Below are 19,150 nucleotides of genomic sequence, written 5' to 3'. Positions count from 1 at the left end.
AACCAGGGGTTCTTAACCTTGTTGGAGGTACCGAACCCCACCAGTTTCATATGTGCAGTCACTGAACCCCTCTTTAGTGAAAAATAAAATATGATTTTTTTCAAATTCAAGACACTCATGTTTTTTACTGGTGCACAAAATGAGCCGTGCATGTCACGGCGGAGGCTCTGCCGAACCCCTAGGGTTGGATCGAACCCAGGTTAAGAACCACTGTATTAAACCAAGAGTAGAAAAAAAAAACATGCCTGCAACAGAGTGTATAGAGCAGTCTGAAGTGTGTATAGACAGTAACCAGCTACTTAAGTAGGTATACCTGATCAACTGCTTATTAGCACAAATATCTAGTCAGCCAATCATATGGCAGCATCTCAGTGCATTTAAGGATGTAAAACAGGGTAAAGGTGACCTGCTGAAGTTCAAACTGAGCATCAGAATGAAGAGGATTGAAGTGACTGAATGTGTTATGGTTGTTGGTCAGAGCATTTCAGAAACTACTGATCTGCTGGGATTTCCCCACACGACCATCTGTAGGGTTTACAGAGAATGGTCTGGAAAAAATGATGAAATATCCAGTGAGCAGCAGTTCTCTGGTGGAAAACGTCTTGTTGATATTTGAGGTCAGAAGAGAATGGCCAGACTGGTTTAAGCTGATAGAAATGCAACAGTAGCTCAAATAAACGTGTTAAAACCAAAGTATGCAGAAAACCATTTCCAAAACTGAAGCAGAGGCAGCAGAAGACCACATCAAATATCACTCGCGTCAAGTAAGAACAGGAAGCTGACTCACTAAAACTGGACAATAAAAGATCGGAAACAGTTGTCAATCTGAACAGATTGTTCAGATGGCAGGGTCAGAATGTGGTGTTAGCAGCATGAAAGCATGGATCTATCCACAAAAAAAATGGTCAAGCCGGTGGTGTAATAATGTGGGGGATATTTTCTTGGGCCCCGTTGGACAAGCAGAGCATCATTTACTCAAATATCCTCCACACTCACCTGATCTCAATCCAGTACAGGGCCTTTGGGATGTGATGGGACAGAAGAATAAATGAGAGAAGAATGGAGTCAGACCCAGCACTAGCAGCGAGTACGCAGCCATCTTTAATATAAGCACACAACATTGTGACAGTATATGAGAGAAAATAAAGAAAAGCATAAGAGGTTCCCTTTAACCTCCTAGGACCTGGTGTCCACATATGTGGACATCACATTTTGGGTTATTTAGACCAAAATACTAAATGTTGCTCTACAAGGGCCTGATATCCACTTACAAGGACATTATACTGCTACTGTTCTATCGAAATTTTAAACAAATATCCTCATATGCGGCTCTCATTTTTCTTAGAAACAAAAATTAGGTTAAAAAAAAATCTGGTAATTCTTTGTTTTTACATTCATCAGGTCCCAATCAGCCCAAATATCAAAGAGAAATTAAAAATGCATGCTGTGGAAGAGTTCAGGTCTTAGGTGGTTAAAGATGAAGAATACGGTTTGTATCTCTGTCAAAAGCCCAGCAGAGGGCAGCATCATCCTGCAGCCGTTTTAGATGAAAACAATCTCTGTGAAGATCTGTCTGATAAGGAAAAGACTGAAATAAACTGAAAGAAAATACGTTTGCTTTAAAAAATAATAATAAAGAAGACAATCACTGACAGTTTGCAGGTAACTGACAAGGTAAATTTACTCCAGAGTCACAGACAGTTGAGGAAGAACACTAAGAAGAAGCTGTTCAGCACAGACCACCTGCTTTTTGCATTGCAACACCTTTAAAGTAAGTAAGTGTGCTAATGATCAGCAGGTCACAGTGATCCAGTCATGCTCTTCTTTCAAACATGGCAACCATCCAGCTGCTCTCCAAACCAAACACGTCTGGTTTACAAAGCCTGCTCTAGTTTACGGTCAGCAAAGTACAAAGTGCTCGAGGAAAAAAGGCGACGGTGTCATCAGGAAAACGCAACTGAGAAAACACAGTCTTGTGTTCCTGCTGTGCAACAAAACGCAGCGGTGGGAAGAGGAATTCCTGAGGTTCAGAGTCGCCACGAGTAGCTCATTTAGCCGAGCTCATAATAAGTCAGTGTTAACAGGACAGGACATGCTGCGGTTTTTATATCCAAACATCCGCTTCAACAGATTACAACCATAAATCAGGCATTTGCAGGCAGCAGTAAATCACCATCAGCGTAGACCTGAAAAACAGCCACTGCAGTCGTTAAATTTGTTCTCCTAATTTTGGAGCGTGTATGTGTGTTTAACACGCCTTTAAATTTGAAGCATCATAACCAGTCAGCATCTAAAGTACAAATTCTTTTACCCAGACCAGCTGACACTGTGGTTTACCTCATCTTTGAGCCAGCAGAGGCTCACATATGATTGTGAGATATTGTATGTCTGAAGAACTTTAAAAATGTAACCCTTTAAAGCTTAAACCACAAAGTAATCGCTAGAAAATTCTTTTTTTTTTTTTTTTTTTTTTAAATGACATCAGAAACAGCAGTATGCGACATTACGTGATGGCAGAGCTTCAGTTCATCCTTTGTCATTTTTTTTTTTTTAAATAAATAGGACAGGGGGAATGAATGAGAGAAAGAGGGGGAGAGAAAGAAAGAAAACCAAAGGGGAGAAGAGACGGTGAGAAGGGGGGGGAAGAGAGAGGAAAAAAAAAAAAAGAACTCCTGGGTCACCTGTATGGAGAAAAAAAAAAAAAAAAAAAAAAAAAAAAAAAAAACCTCACCCCTGACGTCGTTGCCCACCTCTCAATTTTAAATACACTTAGTCATTGAGGGCTAGCAGGAGGGACTATGCGCTTACCTGCTGTTCCTTGGCAGGTAGCTCCATGCCCTCCTGGGTTTTAATTGCACCTTAGAACACATATGCATCAACACTACAATGAGCGGGTGGAGGGAGGTTTGGAGTCTTCTCCCACCCCCATTCTCTGCGGCCTGCTGGAGCGGGAGGGCTAGTAGGAGGAGTTGGCCGTCCGACTGCGGTCTGGGGTGTGGGGCCTCCCTGCTGCTGCGGAGTCGGGGTGGTCTGCCTCTCCCCACCGCAGGGAAAAGGGTAACACCACCTGGGTCTGGGTGCAATTCCCCCCTCCAGGGGCAAGGGTACCTAGACCCGGTTTGTAGAGTACGCTTGGGGAGTGTGATTGTGTGTACAGCGTCTCTTTATGTCTGTCTCCACGTTGGTTGAGTGTGGAGTGAGTGCATATGAGAGTATGAGGGTGGGAATGGATGTTTGTGTCTGTGTGTGCCTGTATGTCTGTGTCTATATGTCAGGTTGGGTATCAGACGCCACCTCTCTGGGGACACCTCAGGCCCTCCAAGGTTTGGAGGCCTATCTCCACCCACCACCACTTCCCCTGCCGGTGGCGGACTCCCTCAGGTGTCGGTGTGTTGGTGGTTCTTTGTGTCTGGGGGTGGGCGTCCGGGTACACACCGGCTCACTCCTTGGCGGCCGCTTGTCGGGGCCTGGGGCCTGGGGCTCGCTCGGGCCCCTTTGGAGGTGGGGTGCCCCCGGCCTCTCGGCCTGGGGCTCGGTCACTCAGGCACAGCTGGGGGCCGGCGGAGCTCACGGGCGCGTCACTGCAACTCCCCCTGACTTCTGCTCCGCGGCTGCTGGGCGAGCCCTCATCTGGGACTCTCCTCAGCTCTTACTGGAACAGTGGCGCGGCTGCCCCTCTGTTGGTCTTCCATGGTCTCTTGTGTTCTGGGGGCCTCTGGATGTCTGGAGTTTTGATCTCCTCCATACCCGCTTCACACCCTGGAGGACGGGGCTGTGGCCCCCCCACACTCCCTAGCAGATCATTACATGGAGAAACCTTTGGAATGCAAGCATGCTGATCCACACAGGTATGCACACATGGGTATTCACAGACGCGGACTAAAGCTTTCTTGGCTGCTGCCTCAAAGCACACTGTGCGCTGTCTATCTTGCGTGCTGCACAATATCGTTTATTATTTAGTAAATATTGATATCTATGACTAGCTAGTTTATTGTGATGGTGCTTTGTTTTCTCTATTATTATGTTGCTCTTTGTTGTTTGCTGTCGCTAGAAAATTCTTATATTTTTTTGAAAATCGAGAGCTTATTGAACCTTACGAAACGCTTTAATTAAATACAAAATTTGTACTATAGTTGCTACATTTGGGATTTTTTGCATCTTATAGGTTAAAAATCTACTGTGCAATTTAATTAAGCTTTTAATGTTGATGATGACAACGATATAGAAGTGTTACAAACTCATACATCAGCTCATGTGTGATACACTTGGCACGACAGGGTTAAGAATATAAAAAGTCCAAAAAACACATGTATTGTAGCGTTTTTACATTAGTTTCATATCCTATTCAACGAGCTGAAATTTATTTTGTTTAATTTCTTGTTTAAAAATGTTATTTTAGTTTTTTCAAAATCAGTTTCAGAATAATTTTTAGACTCCAGCCTTAATGTGGAGGCTGCTTCTCAGACTGAAGTGATGCAAGTTTTTGCCATGCATAGGTTTAGTATTAATTAACTATAATAACCTTGAAAAAGCTTTCACAGGACCTGTCAGTAACTCGACCAAAACCAGTGTGCCACTGGTTTTAAGCTCAATTCACTGGGCTTCTCCGAATTAAAACATTGTCACGTGCAGATCAGGTCAGAGAGCTAACGTTTCACACATTAGTCCTGTCATGCCAAGCTAGTAAAAGTGTATGAATTGATGGTGCAAAATTTAAAAAAGTGACTCACTTTATGGAGGGTATCTACACCAAAATAATAAATGAGGAGAGCACTCGACCATCGGTGTCTAACACGAATTCAGGTAAAGTTCAGGTGTATCTATTTGTCCAGAGGAAGGAGAAACCACTGAATCCCTTCACCTGCTCTAACGTAAACCAAAGTGACGACAGATGCTCTGCAGAGGAAACAACCCCATTAAAAAAAAAAAAAAAAAAAAAAAAAAAGGACCACTGCTCGCTCCCTCCTGACTTTTCTCTAGTGTTGCTTTTTGCTTCGGTCCTTATCATACATTAGGTCATTTTTGTAGCTCTGGCAGTGCTCGCCTTCAGCTCTCCTCAAGTAACAGCATGTCTCCTGGTATCTCCCTTCAGACTGTGCTGGGGGACTCTGCAAACCTGTGGAAGCTGAACTGGCTGCAGTTGCACACTCGTTCTACCAACAATGACACGAGCAGGTCAGGAGGGAAAATGAGAGCATGATTTCATTTGTATTAAAGCAGGTGAAATGGACTCATGGATGCTTCTTGACAGCACGGACCGACGTCCCTGAAGTTTAACTGAGTTGTTACTCAACTGAGCTGTGATGATCAAGCATTTGCTTAATTTTCGAGCTGTGCCACATTCAAAGAATGTGTGTGCAAATATAAAAGATCCTGGCCAGTCTTCGGCAGAAAAGTCAGACTCAGGTTTCATGTTCACATGAACAAAAAAAATAATAATAAAAATTGATTAATTAAAAAACAACAGCACCTCACTTTGCATGTCACATGTCAAAAACAGTCACGTGAATTTTTAAAAAAATGTCCAGTTTTCTTTAAGGCAGAAGGTTCTGGCTCCAGCGTTAAACTGAGGTTCGTATTTGTAACAGAGGGAGGAGCTCGCCGCTCCCTTATAGCTGCTACGAGTTTCACAGGAAGCTTCATCTTTCACTGAGTCTCTGAGGTATGACATGAATACATCGTTGCTCACGGAGGTGTGCAACAGGATGCAATTTGATTGTGTGCTCAGAATGTGCAAGGCTCTATCTACTAACACAGTTTTGGGTTTGCTGGATCATTCGACTCCACTGTGTGTTTTTTGTCAGAGGGCGAACTATTCATCTGCTCCAGCTCTAAATCCAAAACTTTCTCTTTGGCATCGAGGGAACGTCTTTGAGGAGGCGGTGGATCAGTACAGGAGAAAAAGCGAGGCAGGGTGGTCATGGTCAGCATACCGAGGACGAGGAAGGAGCCGGCCACCATGAAGGAGGCGATGTAGTTTCCTGTGACGTCCTTCAGGAATCCTGAAAGAAAACCTGGATATTACTTGAAATGTAAGAAACCGTAAAACTGAGAATGAGATGATGAAAGACTGAGGGATAAACTGAAGTGCACAATATCGGCCTCATGTCGATTAAAGGAAAACACTGCAGTGTTTAAAAAAATATGAAGCCCTGATAAAGCTCTGCAAAATCACACGTTTAATCATTGAATACTAGTAAAAAAGAAGCCTTGTAGGGTAAAATAAGAGCTTCTGAACAGCTCATTCATTTTGCTACCTTGAATCCAGTGACCTCTAACAGTGCAGACAGTTAAAGTGGAAAAAATGTGGCAGGAAACCTAAGATCAGACATTTGATCTGTAAAAGGGTTCATTTTTGTGTTAAACTCTTTTTTACATGCTTTGAAATTAACATAAAACAGAAACAGGTCAATCAGTTACTGACAGCTCATTTTTTATTGTCAAAGCTTTCTGCTTTGGGTTGAATGTGGAGAAAGAATGATTCTGGTGACACTAACCAAAAACTGAGGTGACGCAGCTCGCACGTCCAGTGATGATTTTTAAAAGTGAAAGTCGGATCGGCTTCACAAAACTTGATTTTTGCTCTCTGCACAGGTTTGAGGTTAACAGTAAAATGCCACAAAGTGATCTAAAAAGTAGCAGGTGTGCAGACAAGGTGTCTGCCTTTTATAAGAGCAGTTATCCAAGCTTATGACAGCACCACATTCAGTGTGTTGTATTTTGGGCTGATTTAGGTCACTTTAGATAGATTCTTTTCAAACTAAAGCTACAATGGAGTCATTTTTGTTATAAGCTGGCTTTATCTCAGCAGCTTTAACGCACACCTACCTGACAAAGGAGTCCCCAGAAGTCCAGCACCACTCTCGATGAGCTGCAGCAGTCCGAGTGCCCCCATCGTGCGCTCCACGCCCACAATCATGGGCACCACTGCAAAAACAACGGAGGTCAAAGCCCCAGAGCAGAAGCCATAAAGCAGGCTGATCACCATCAGAGCGGCGTAGGAGCCAGACATGGAGCTCACTGGCAGCAGCATGATAAACACTCCTGCTAGGCCTGTCCACAAGGTCAGTAAATGAACAACCCGAAAGTGGCCCAGGTCGGAGAACCAGCCCGACACTACGCGCCCCAAAATGTCCGAAGCACCTGCAGCTGACATAACGAAGGCAGCTTGGTACTCTGAGAAGCCAACTTGGCGACTGTGGGCCACCAGGTGGAAGTAAGGCACGAAGTAGCCGACGTTAAACAGAGTAACGCCCAAAGTGTAAGTGAGATAGGGCCTCTCAGTCAGCAGGGACAGCTCCAGGTAAGAGGCGATGCGCCGCAGCATGGACGCACATGACTTTGTCTCTGAATCCACCTGCAGGAGAGGAAACAAGGAAAGTCTGAGCTTTATCTTTACATATCGCTCCAAAGTCAGTGAGCAAGAAACTTTACTCTTCTGTCCTGATGGTTATGACAGAGAACATTATGATATTCCTCTCTGAGAGAGACATTTTTACTTAAACCAGACCACTGCCTTGCTCCTCCTTCTGTTCTACCTTTGCCGGTGCTTTAGAGCGCCGCTGCGGACGGATCAGCGCCCCGCAGGGTACAATGTTGAGGCTGAGAGCCCCCAGGATCAGCAGGGCCCCTCGCCAGGCGTACGTCTCCACCAGCAGCTGAAAGAGCGGGTTGAAAGCGAAGGAGGAGAGGCCGATGCTGGAGAACCCCAGTCCCAGAGCCAGGGCACGCCGGCGAGTGAAATTAGCCATGACTGTGGCCACCATGGGAGTGAAGACCATCCCCCATCCAAAACCTGGAGCACAAAGCGAGCAAAGTACACCATGAGAGGCAAGCGAGCAGTTCACTACTTTACGAGTTAATCGGTTAACTGTTAAAACCCTCTTTAAACCCTGGAAAAAAAAAGAAAAAGAAAAGAAAATCCTACTTTCGGTCAGTAAATGTTACAAAGCTGTAAGACAACCTCAGGCTCCGCAGATGGGAGACACAACTTAACATATTGTAAATGTGAAATAAAAATGTTTCTCTGACCCATCACCTGACTTGGAAAACAAAAATCAATTTTTTGCGCTCTTCCTCTGATGAGTACGGGAAACTGGGTGGATGCACTATCATATCAAATGAGCGTGAACACCACAACACGAGTAGAAGAACACTGGCAAAGTGCACAAGGTAAATAGTACAAAATAATACCACTGATGTATGCAGTACACGGTGTGTGTACAAAACATCTTGACGCACGAAACTTAAAGCAGATCTCTTGGTGACGGTGTAGTGAGGGGGGACAGTTAGCTCATGGCATGCATAGAAGCAGCAATAACTGAAAACAACTACACTCTGCAGCGTAACAAGAGTGTAGATTCCACCTGTGTGAGTGACTCACGCCTGAAATACACCTGCTGCTCGTCTGTGATGTCACGTCTCAGATGCAGTTTTGTGCTTTTTGTCACACGGCTTGAAATGAGTTCAGCAGTGCAGCGTGTTCATTTTGAACATTTACCTGTGTCTGAGTCATTCTGACTTGTATTTTGTCTTTTTGTGAATTATTATTCATCTCTGGCTCTCTTCCACAGCATGGTTTTGTTCCGCCTCCCTCCCCTCACGCCCAGAAAAGCAAAGCAGATGGGTGTCCCTCCTTGAGCCTCGTTCTGTGGGAGGTTTCTTCCTTTTTAAGGGTTTTTTTTCCTTCCTACTGTCGCCAAGTGCTTGCTCATAGGGGATCATCTGATTGTTGGGGTTTTCTCTGTATTGTTGTAGGGTCTTTACATTCAAAATAAAGCACCTTGGGATAACCGTTGTTGTGACTTGGTGCTGTATAAATAAAGCAGAACTGAACTGAACGGAATCTTGTTTCTGCACGATGTGCAGAAGTCATCTTTCTTTAAAAAGTGAGTTTAATTATGACTGCTGGCACTGAATTAAGTATTTTTAACATTTTTACCGTAACATTGTGACACCCAGCTAACCCTAACTGTAAGTTAAAGTTGAAAGTGCTACAGCTGTGTACCGATGCTTTTCACTGGATGTGCCAAAAAACAGGAGCTAAAGCGGGCTAAAACTGGTGGTTTAAGACTCTAATACACGTTACCTGAAATTACTCCCATCGTGAGGTAGAGGTGTACGAGACAGGTGGACTGCGAGGCAAGTGTGAGGCCGAGCCCGGCCAGAAAGCCTCCCGTCATCACCACCACTCTGGGATTGTAAGCATTACACAGTGCAGCGGCCAGTGGACCTGCAGAACAAGCAAACACATTTACATCATTTATTTATAACTATATCAACCTTTTCCCCCCTTTAGAAGATTTAAGGTTGAAAGACCTTAATCCAAACAGGGTCACATATGCATCCTGTAGTAGTCTGTATTTACCCTTTAGTCTCACCATAAGTGTTTTAATGCATTAAGAAAGAAAAATAATTACTGTACAGTTGTCACCTGTAATACTACAAACTGCACACTCACACTTCCACAAACATCAATGACTCACTGAAGAACTGCTGAGCTGCCAGGCCGGTGGACGAGATCCAGGAGATGGCCTGGGCGCTCTCCTCGAAGTACTGAACGAACTCCACAAAGAAGATGCCCAGGCTCCGCATCAGGCCGAACACGAGGCTTGAGCTGACAAACATGGCGACAACCAGCACCCAGCCCCAGCCTCCATCCGGGCCCTCGGCCTCATCGCTCTGGCTCTGCGATTTGGACTTTATGTTGGTCATTTCCAAAGGAGAGTTATCTGAAATGCAGGTGAGGAGAACAATGAATGAGTGCAGAACAAGTCTCAGATCCTGTCTGTGATTCTCAAAAGCCATAATTGATTAACTTCCCACAGGCCAATAAATGGTCTGGTTGACTCAGCTGCAGGTCTTCATTTGACAAGAAAATATAGGTGAGAGGTGACAGTAACCGCTGAAGTGTTCATACATCAGCTCTGATCAAATATTTACACGCTCACTGGTTTTGATCAATGATAAATCATATTTCACTGCCAGAGGGGAACATGGTGCAAGTCTGAGTGTGTCAACATAACTCAGAGTTTAACGGTGTTGCATCTCTTTATAAATTATGAATGATTTACAAAGCAGCTCTGTTTATTTATTCTAACCATAAATTACGATGTTTTGTTTGACTTTGACTTATCAGCTGACCTCAATCTGGGTCATACTCGTTAAACATTCACAGCTATAAAAAGTCATAAAATGGGTAATACTCATTCTGCACAGTCTTTTGACCCAGATTTACATACAAGTTAAACAGAGGCTTTTATTCATGATTAGTGACAAGTATTGTAAACAATCATCACACTATGGATGCAGTGTCAAACACAATGAATAAAAAGGTAACTTGCAGAGTATTAAAAAGGGTAAATACATATCTGTAAAGTATCAGTATCTCTTTAACTTTATGAAGAAAAGCTTGTGAGCCACTACAGCCATTGTGATGCTGTTAATGACTTTCTATGATGTGTTATTTCCCACATTTTCACTTTCGTTTTTCTGGTTTCTGTTCAGCTGTCAGCCATTTATCTCCCTGAAAACTACTTCCTCTTCCACGTGAGTCATCAGCTCACACATATATATGCAAAATCTCCTTCACACCCCAAGACTGCACTCTTCCACATGGAGCTCTGACGCCGAGATGTTGTTCCTGGAATCTGCTGCAACTCTGGGTTACAGCTCCTAATGCTCCCATTATCACTAGGACCCTTTTCAACTTTACCTTCCACATCTGCTCCAACTGTTTCTTCAGCCCTTTGTTTTACTGAACTCCTCCTCTTGCTGTTTAGATGTCCTGCCAACAAGTTTTTTCAAAAAGGTCTCAAAGACTTTAGAGTCAGACCTGTTACAGATCGTCAACTTTTCTTTATTATCAGGTGTGTTTCCAGAATCACTAAAAACTGCTGTAATCAAACCTATACTGAAAAAGGACAATCTTGACAAGACACAAATGAACAACTACAGGCCGATCTCAAATCTCCCATTTTTAAGTAAGATCATTGAAAAAGCAGTTTCTCAACAGCTCAATTACTTCTTAAAACAGAACAACTGCTACGATGCCTTCCAGTCAGGTTTTAGACAGAACCACAGCACTGAAACCTCTCTGACCAAAGTGTTTAATGACATATGTCTGAATACAGACAGTGGAAAAATGTCAGTCTTAGTTTTACTGGATCTCAGTGCAGCATTTGATACAGTTGACCACAACATATTACTCAAACGACTGGAGAACTGGGCAGGTCTTTCAGGAACTGTACTAAACTGGTTCAAAACATACTTAGAAAACAGGAAATACTTTGTATCAATAGGTAACTGAGCAGACAAGTATCACATGTGGAGTTCCCCAAGGTTCCATCTTGGGACCCCTTCTGTTTAACATTTAGATGCTCCCACTGGTACAGATTATAAAGAACAACATAAACTATCATAGCTATGCAGATGACACACAAGTATATATCACAATGTCACCAGGAGACCAAGGCCCTGTACAGGCTCTTGGTAAATGCATTGAGGAAATTAATGACTGGTTGTGCCACAATTTTCTCCAGCTAAACAAAAACAAAACTGAGGTAATAGTCTTTGGCGCCAAAGAAAAACGATTACAGGTCACCAGAGAACTTCAATCTATACACCTAAAAACCACAAACCAGGTGAGAACTTTGGGTGTAGTGATGGATGCAGACCTAAACTACTGTTTTTTTTAAATCAATTTTAAATCATGCTTTTTATTTGTTTTTGTTTTTTAATGTCTCTGTAAAGCACTTTGAATCACCTTGTTGTTGAATTGTGCTATATAAATAAACTTGCCTTGCCTTATGTGCTCTTTCTTCTTGATGTTGCCGTCCACTGGGGATTGCCAGGCTATCACAACTGTGGTTTTCTGTTCCTTGTCACACACCGCTATGGTTATATGGTTGGTTTACCGGCAGCTGCTCGTCTGCCTGGAACTGTCAGTCCCACAGGAGCCCTGCTGTTCTCAACCAGCTTTAGTGGTTTCTCTCACCGTGGCAGTCTGCAGCTTGGGCCCTGTCGGCTGTGGCAGACTTCTCCCACTGTGGATTTGGTGTTTAGGGACACTTGTGCTGACACGATAAGAGCCTCTGTGCCATCCTTTACGCCCTTTCGCACTTCATGCGGGAGCTTGAGCTTCTATGTTCCTCATCATGGTCTGTCTTTAGGCACCTGAGACACTTTTGAAGCAAGTAACCTTGGGGAGCAGTCATCCTTTTTTTGTGTGAGGTAAACAAGACCAGTAAGGACAGGTCAACAGACAAAAAGATAAGCAAACTGTGTGAAAATATTATTAAACTGAGTCCAGTGTACTCCGTTAACTATGCACAGTAAAGTATGTGTTGATTAAAAAAAAAAAAAAGGTACATGAAATAATTTCATAGTCATGAAAACTATATAAACTATATATGCTAAAGAAATAACAAAAATAAACAAATAAAAAAAATGCCCTGAAATGCAATATTGTCTATGATGATGATGATGATGATAATAATAATAATAACAGAAAATAATAATTATACCTCGTAATGACACTACTATAAGTAGTAAAAATACATGAATTAAGGGGAGGGGCAATTTTATTAAATTGTGATTTCCTTTTGAATCCCCTTTAAACTGTCGGCCCCAGAGCAAGCCAACAAAAGGCATGTAGGGAGCTGATATCCCAGGGCACATCCCAATCACCCCCCAACTCAGAAGCACCCATATCGGCCATCACTGACATGTCTGCCCTGTTCTTTTGTTGTCATAATAAAAGCTTGTTATATTAGCTTGTTCAGTGGAGAAATTAAAACGATCCTTTTCTTTTGAGAAGTGTTCTATATAATTTTGGTTTGGATTAGGATCTAGTTTATATAACTGATTATAGAAGGATTTGAAAACGTTGTTGATGTCTTGGGGATTCTGAAATGGTTCTCCAGTTTAATTTTCACATTTATGCTGACTCCTTCTTTACTGCTATATTGGAAGCTGTCGTATTTAAGCTGTTTAATGATAAATTGTGTTTTTTGTGGGTTAATACCTTCCACACAATGATCACGTTCCTGGATTGATGGGTGGGGGGGGGGGGGGGGGGGGGGGGGTAATATGTTTACTGTCTAGATGTGGGATTATTTATTCTCCAACTATCATCAAGTCCGTAAGAGTTCATATAATGGTTTATTATATATGTTGAATGTCAGAATCTGGAGTTGCTATTGGAATATGAATATATTTTAGGGGTGAAAAGTGTATTAAGATATCCATCTATTGTAGTAATTGTCGAGTCATTTATAAACAATTATCTTAATAAAAGAGAAAAAGCTATGAAACAAGGATAGGTCCACATTGTTGGGTCCATAAATGTTTGCAAGGGTATATGTTATATTGTGAATTGTTTGGTGGTGTATGTTGATGAGTAAATATGTAAATATGTCTATGTTGATTAGATTTAAGGTTTTGATGTGTATATCCATCAATTTAATGTGATTAAGAAAGAAAAACATTAAAGAGAAGATTATGAGTTTCATCCAGAGTTTCATCCCTGACTGCAATCCCCTCTCCATCTTACTCGTAGATTTATCGTGCTGGAATTTGTACCAATGGATTCGAGCTCATTCATATTGCTGAGCTGGCCTCTCACCACCAGTCTCATCTCTTTGAGGCTGGTGCTCCTCAAATACCTTCTCTTGACTGCCCCAGGTAACACAGGTGCTGGAGTCTTACCTTACAAATATTTACCTTATGTATAAATATGTATGTTATGGCTTTTCCTTGCATGCATGTAATTATAACACACCATACTGGAGTCAGACAATAATAGTGCAGACTGTCCGGCTGAGCAACATCCGAGCAATAAGTTACAAATGAGTCAAAGCATCAGAAAGTTACAAAGCTGTAAGACAACCTCAGGCTCCGCAGATGGGAGACACAACTTAACATATTGTAAATGTGAAATAAAAATGTTTCTCTGACCCATCACCTGACTTGGAAAACAAAAATCAATTTTTTGCGCTCTTCCTCTGATGAGTGCGGGAAACTGGGTGGATGCACTATCATATCAAATGAGCGTGAACACCACAACACGAGTAGAAGAACACTGGCAAAGTGCACAAGGTAAATAGTACAAAATAATACCACTGATGTATGCAGTACACGGTGTGTGTACAAAACATCTTGACGCACCAAACTTAAAGCAGATCTGTTGGTGACGGTGTAGTGAGGGGGGACAGTTAGCTCATGGCATGCATAGAAGCAGCAATAACTGAAAACAACTACACTCTGCAGCGTAACAAGAGTGTAGTTGCACCTGTGTGAGTGACTCACGCCTGAAATACACCTGCTGCTCGTCTGTGATGTCACGTCTCAGATGCAGTTTTGTGCTTTTTGTCACACGGCTTGAAATGAGTTCAGCAGTGCAGCGTGTTCATTTTGAACATTTACCTGTGTCTGAGTCATTCTGACTTGTATTTTGTCTTTTTGTGAATTATTATTCATCTCTGGCTCTCTTCCACAGCATGGTTTTGTTCCGCCTCCCTCCCCTCACGCCCAGAAAAGCAAAGCAGATGGGTGTCCCTCCTTGAGCCTCGTTCTGTGGGAGGTTTCTTCCTTTTTAAGGGTTTTTTTTCCTTCCTACTGTCGCCAAGTGCTTGCTCATAGGGGATCATCTGATTGTTGGGGTTTTCTCTGTATTGTTGTAGGGTCTTTACATTCAAAATAAAGCACCTTGGGATAACCGTTGTTGTGACTTGGTGCTGTATAAATAAAGCAGAACTGAACTGAACGGAATCTTGTTTCTGCACGATGTGCAGAAGTCATCTTTCTTTAAAAAGTGAGTTTAATTATGACTGCTAGGTCTGAATTAAGTATTTTTAACATTTTTACCGTAACATTGTGACACCCAGCTAACCCTAACTGTAAGTTAAAGTTGAAAGTGCTACAGCTGTGTACCGATGCTTTTCACTGGATGTGCCAAAAAACAGGAGCTAAAGCGGGCTAAAACTGGTGGTTTAAGACTCTAATACACGTTACCTGAAATTACTCCCATCGTGAGGTAGAGGTGTACGAGACAGGTGGACTGCGAGGGGTAATATGTTTACTGTCTAGATGTGGGATTATTTATTCTCCAACTATCATCAAGTCCGTAAGAGTTCATATAATGGTTTATTATATATGTTGAATGTCAGAATCTGGAGTTGCTATTGGAATATGAATATATTTTAGGGGTGAAAAGTGTATTAAGATATCCATCTATTGTAGTAATTGTCGAGTCATTTATAAACAATTATCTTAATAAAAGAGAAAAAGCTATGAAACAAGGATAGGTCCACATTGTTGGGTCCATAAATGTTTGCAAGGGTATATGTTATATTGTGAATTGTTTGGTGGTGTATGTTGATGAGTAAATATGTAAATATGTCTATGTTGATTAGATTTAAGGTTTTGATGTGTATATCCATCAATTTAATGTGATTAAGAAAGAAAAACATTAAAGAGAAGATTATGAGTTTCATCCAGAGTTTCATCCCTGACTGCAATCCCCTCTCCATCTTACTCGTAGATTTATCGTGCTGGAATTTGTACCAATGGATTCGAGCTCATTCATATTGCTGAGCTGGCCTCTCACCACCAGTCTCATCTCTTTGAGGCTGGTGCTCCTCAAATACCTTCTCTTGACTGCCCCAGGTAACACAGGTGCTGGAGTCTTACCTTACAAATATTTACCTTATGTATAAATATGTATGTTATGGCTTTTCCTTGCATGCATGTAATTATAACACACCATACTGGAGTCAGACAATAATAGTGCAGACTGTCCGGCTGAGCAACATCCAAGCAATAAGTTACAAATGAGTCAAAGCATCAGAAAGTTAAACCACCAAATCCACCCATAACCTAATGTTACTCACTGCTCAGCAGAAGGAATCACAGGAATTTGCTGCTAACACACATGAGCTCAAAGACTTAAGACTTAAAGCCATCATGAAACTAAAAGTAAAATGTCATTCTCAACAAATACAACTTTGACCCACTGCTTGTCTGCTTCACCATAACAAAATGTACACTTTGAGTTTTACCTGCAGAAGAAGAAGCAGTCCGGCAGAGTTAGATAAAAGGGGGACAGCAGACACTTAAACAGGACCAGCTGCTATGTCCACCATTCGTTTCCTACAGCCTACAAAGTTGTCAGCAGCTTGTACGAGGGTTCTGTTAACGCAGATAACCCCGACAGCTCGCTGTAATGAAGCTGGGTTTATTTCCTATAAAGAAAGAAGTCCATGTCTGTCCGAGTTGCCTGTGGTGACTAACACTAACTGGTTATTTTAAAGGCTGATTCACAGACTCGGAGATACATTTCACACAAACTTCAAACGAAAGCTAAATGTTTTGCCGGCTACACTCGAACAGGTGGACGACCGCGCGGTGGACATTGTGCACGTGCCTTCTCCCCAATCATTATCACATGCACTTGACGTCGACGCATTTGGCGCGTGCGCACTGGCTGTCCGAGGCGACACAAAAATAACTGCTTTTCATGTTTTCCAGCTAAACTATTTGAAAATGTGTTTCAAGCGCAAGTCAGAGGTCTCAAGTGACGTCATTATTAACGTGTGCGCGTGAGCAGAGGTATGACAGCGTTCACTGTGAGAACTTCACCTTTTCTAGCGGAGTGAGAGTGAAAAAGCCGGCTGACCGATTAACTGTAAACAGCTGAGCAAAGCCTCACTGCGCTGCTCACGGCGACACAACTCACTAGTGATGGGACGTTCTGTATCGAGGCTTCGGAGCGTGTGTCGAGTAATGGAGGGGGCGTTTCCGCGAAGCGCGTATCGAGGCTTGCTTCATTTATGGGAGGAGCTGAAAATGATGACGTCCGAAGCCTCGCTGCCCGGCTGTACCACGTGACTGGTTCATGAAGTGGTTCGAACTTTGCCGCGAGCTATGACAGCGATATAAACCCCTCAGACTTCAATCAAAATGTGGGTGTTTGATGGAGAGTTGCGGTTAGTGAGAGTTTGGAGACCGTTTGGAGGTTTATGAGAGTGAGGAAAGTCAGGAGAGAATGGAGCCAGCTAAGAAGAGGAGGATGTCCTCCCCTGTGTGGGAACATTTTGATCTTATTCCTCCCAACAAGGTATGTAAATTTCTACAGAAGATGTATTTCCATGATACTGATGGTGCAATACAATTTATGTTGAGCTGTCTTGACTTTTGTACAAGGTGAAGTGTTTGCTATGTGCCAGGGAGCTGGGATATAACAGCAACACCTCATCCATGCTTAGGCACTGCAGAGCTTTGCATGAGAATAAGGGGGACACCGATCGTGGAGCAAGACCAGGTGAGCCATCAAATGCAATGATAATATAGGATGCAGTAATGTTACTAAATGATATAACAATATTATACAACTGTTATAAGTTACGTGTGTGATATTTATATTTGTGCTTTGTCTTTATTGTCTTTCCTCAGGAGAACAATCTCAAATAGATGAAGACCTGGTCAGCATGGTGATTGAGGACTCCCAGCCATTTAGCATTGTGGAGGACAAAGGATTCAAAAGATTTGTTAAATCATTAAATCCCAGCTATGTTCTCCCCACTAAAAAGGACGTAAAAGCAGTGAAAATTTAGTTTTTACAGAATAAAATGTGAACAGGCAGGACTGCTGTCCATACCTCAACGTTACAAAAGCACAACCACTGTCCACACCCCAACCACACCTCACCTCACAGTAAATGATCATTTCCATTTCAAGCATTTCCAAATAATCATTTTCCATACTGCCAGTATAAATATACACAGTATACTGCCATCACTACAATATACATGTTTTACACACTCCTTTTGTTGTTGACATTTACAGGCTGTGTGCAAAATGCCACACTCTTCAAATTCATGCCAGCTATTATTTTTACGTCCAGTAGGTGTCCTGCTAGAGCAAATGAAGCTTCATGAAGCTTCGCGTTGGGGTGAACCAATTGGATGAAAAGCTTCAGTGCTTCATGGGGCTTCATCTGCCCATCACTACAACTCACCCCCGGTGCATTCTTTTCCCCGGACCACCTCGTGGTCCACGGTCTCCAGTTTCACTTTTGTAAACAGTTAAATTACACAATAAGGCTCTGTAGTCCACCCACGAGTACACTCAGGAAATTTACAACCGGTGCGCGTGCGCAGTCCTCACGCGCATACTGCCATGAAAACAAGATGAATCTTATCTGAAAAAACAAGTCTTATCACTAGGTTTACATAAATATAAGATGCGTTGTGTCTTTTTAAGTGAAGTGGAATTTCAGACCACTTCAGATTTTATAAAAATCCAAAAGTTTTTGAGCTAAATTTTTTCCTACAATAGTTAAATAAACTTCCCAGTAGGGCACTAAAGACTAATTTTATTCTCCTGTCATTATCTAGATTAATATCCTTTCAGAGCTGCTTGTTGATGATGAGATTTTAAGAACCTGGAAGATGCACAACTTCAAGAAAGAAGCAAAAAAAACAAACAAACCCCAAAACAAAATACAGTGGGGCAAAAAAGTATTTAGTCAGCCACCGAGTGTGCAAGTTCCCCCACCTAAAATGATGACAGAGGTCAGTAATTTGCACCAGAGGTACACTTCAACTGTGAGAGACAGAATGTGAAAAAAAAAAAAAATCCATGAATCCACATGGTAGGATTTGTAAAGAATTTATTCGTAAATCAGGGTGGAAAATAAGTATTTGGTCAATAACAAAAATACAACTCAATACTTTGTAACATAACCTTTGTTGGCAATAACAGAGGTCAAACGTTTACTATAGGTCTTTACCAGGTTTGCACACACAGTAGCTGGTATTTTGGCCCATTCCTCCATGCAGATCTTCTCGAGAGCAGTGATGTTTTGGGGCTGTCGCCGAGCAACACGGACTTTCAACTCCCGCCACAGATTTTCTATGGGGTTGAGGTCTGGAGACTGGCTAGGCCACTCCAGGACTTTCAAATGCTTCTTACGGAGCCACTCCTTTGTTGCCCGGGCGGTGTGTTTTGGGTCATTGTCATGTTGGAAGACCCAGCCTCGTTTGATGGAAGGAGGTTTTGGCTCAAAATCTCACGATACATGGCCCCATTCATTCTGTCCTTAACACGGATCAGTCGTCCTGTCCCCTTGGCAGAAAAACAGCCCCATAGC

At 42.5% G+C, this 19,150-nt stretch overlaps 1 protein-coding gene across 3 annotated transcripts; it reads right to left on the bottom strand.

The window, feature by feature from the left end:
- Nucleotides 1–4,931: 4,931 nt before the first annotated feature.
- On the bottom strand, nt 4,932–18,071 carry slc16a13 (solute carrier family 16 member 13). Of its 3 annotated transcripts, none has more exons than XM_085350890.1 (7): nt 18,017–18,071; nt 11,800–12,216; nt 9,486–9,731; nt 9,089–9,232; nt 7,539–7,795; nt 6,829–7,357; nt 4,932–6,002 (listed from the first exon to the last, which is right to left on the bottom strand). In XM_085350890.1, the coding sequence occupies exons 3-7, from the start codon at nt 9,712–9,714 to the stop codon at nt 5,749–5,751; spliced, it is 1,413 nt and encodes a 470-aa protein (XP_085207016.1). In that variant the 5' UTR covers nt 9,715–9,731; nt 11,800–12,216; nt 18,017–18,071; the 3' UTR covers nt 4,932–5,748. The 3 variants fall into 3 exon arrangements, with proteins under 3 accessions (XP_085207016.1, XP_085207015.1, XP_085207014.1); XM_085350889.1 differs by lacking the exon at nt 18,017–18,071 and adding an exon at nt 16,059–16,555; XM_085350888.1 differs by lacking the exons at nt 11,800–12,216; nt 18,017–18,071 and having other exon boundaries at nt 9,486–9,839.
- Between the last annotated feature and the right edge of the window lie 1,079 nt (nt 18,072–19,150).

The sequence above is a fragment of the Diplotaxodon limnothrissa genome, linkage group LG3, assembly GCF_057381915.1.
Source record: "Diplotaxodon limnothrissa isolate DT_005_m linkage group LG3, D_limnothrissa_male_GT1.1, whole genome shotgun sequence".
Lineage (NCBI taxonomy): Eukaryota > Metazoa > Chordata > Actinopteri > Cichliformes > Cichlidae > Diplotaxodon > Diplotaxodon limnothrissa.
The sequence above is the reverse complement of the archived record's forward strand: the minus strand, read 5'-3'. Positions and strand labels throughout refer to the sequence as shown.

Bases quoted from the DNA above. Each gene is read 5' to 3' on its own strand.
- slc16a13 (XM_085350888.1), bottom strand. From the start codon at position 9,807: ATGGCTTTTGAGAATCACAGACAGGATCTGAGACTTGTTCTGCACTCA. The intron at 9,233-9,485 runs GTGAGTCATTGA...CTTGTTCTGCAG, and splicing joins GGCAGCTCAGCAGTTCTTCA to GTCCACTGGCCGCTGCACTG. The intron at 7,358-7,538 runs GTAGAACAGAAG...CCTCTCCTGCAG, and splicing joins GCTCTAAAGCACCGGCAAAG to GTGGATTCAGAGACAAAGTC.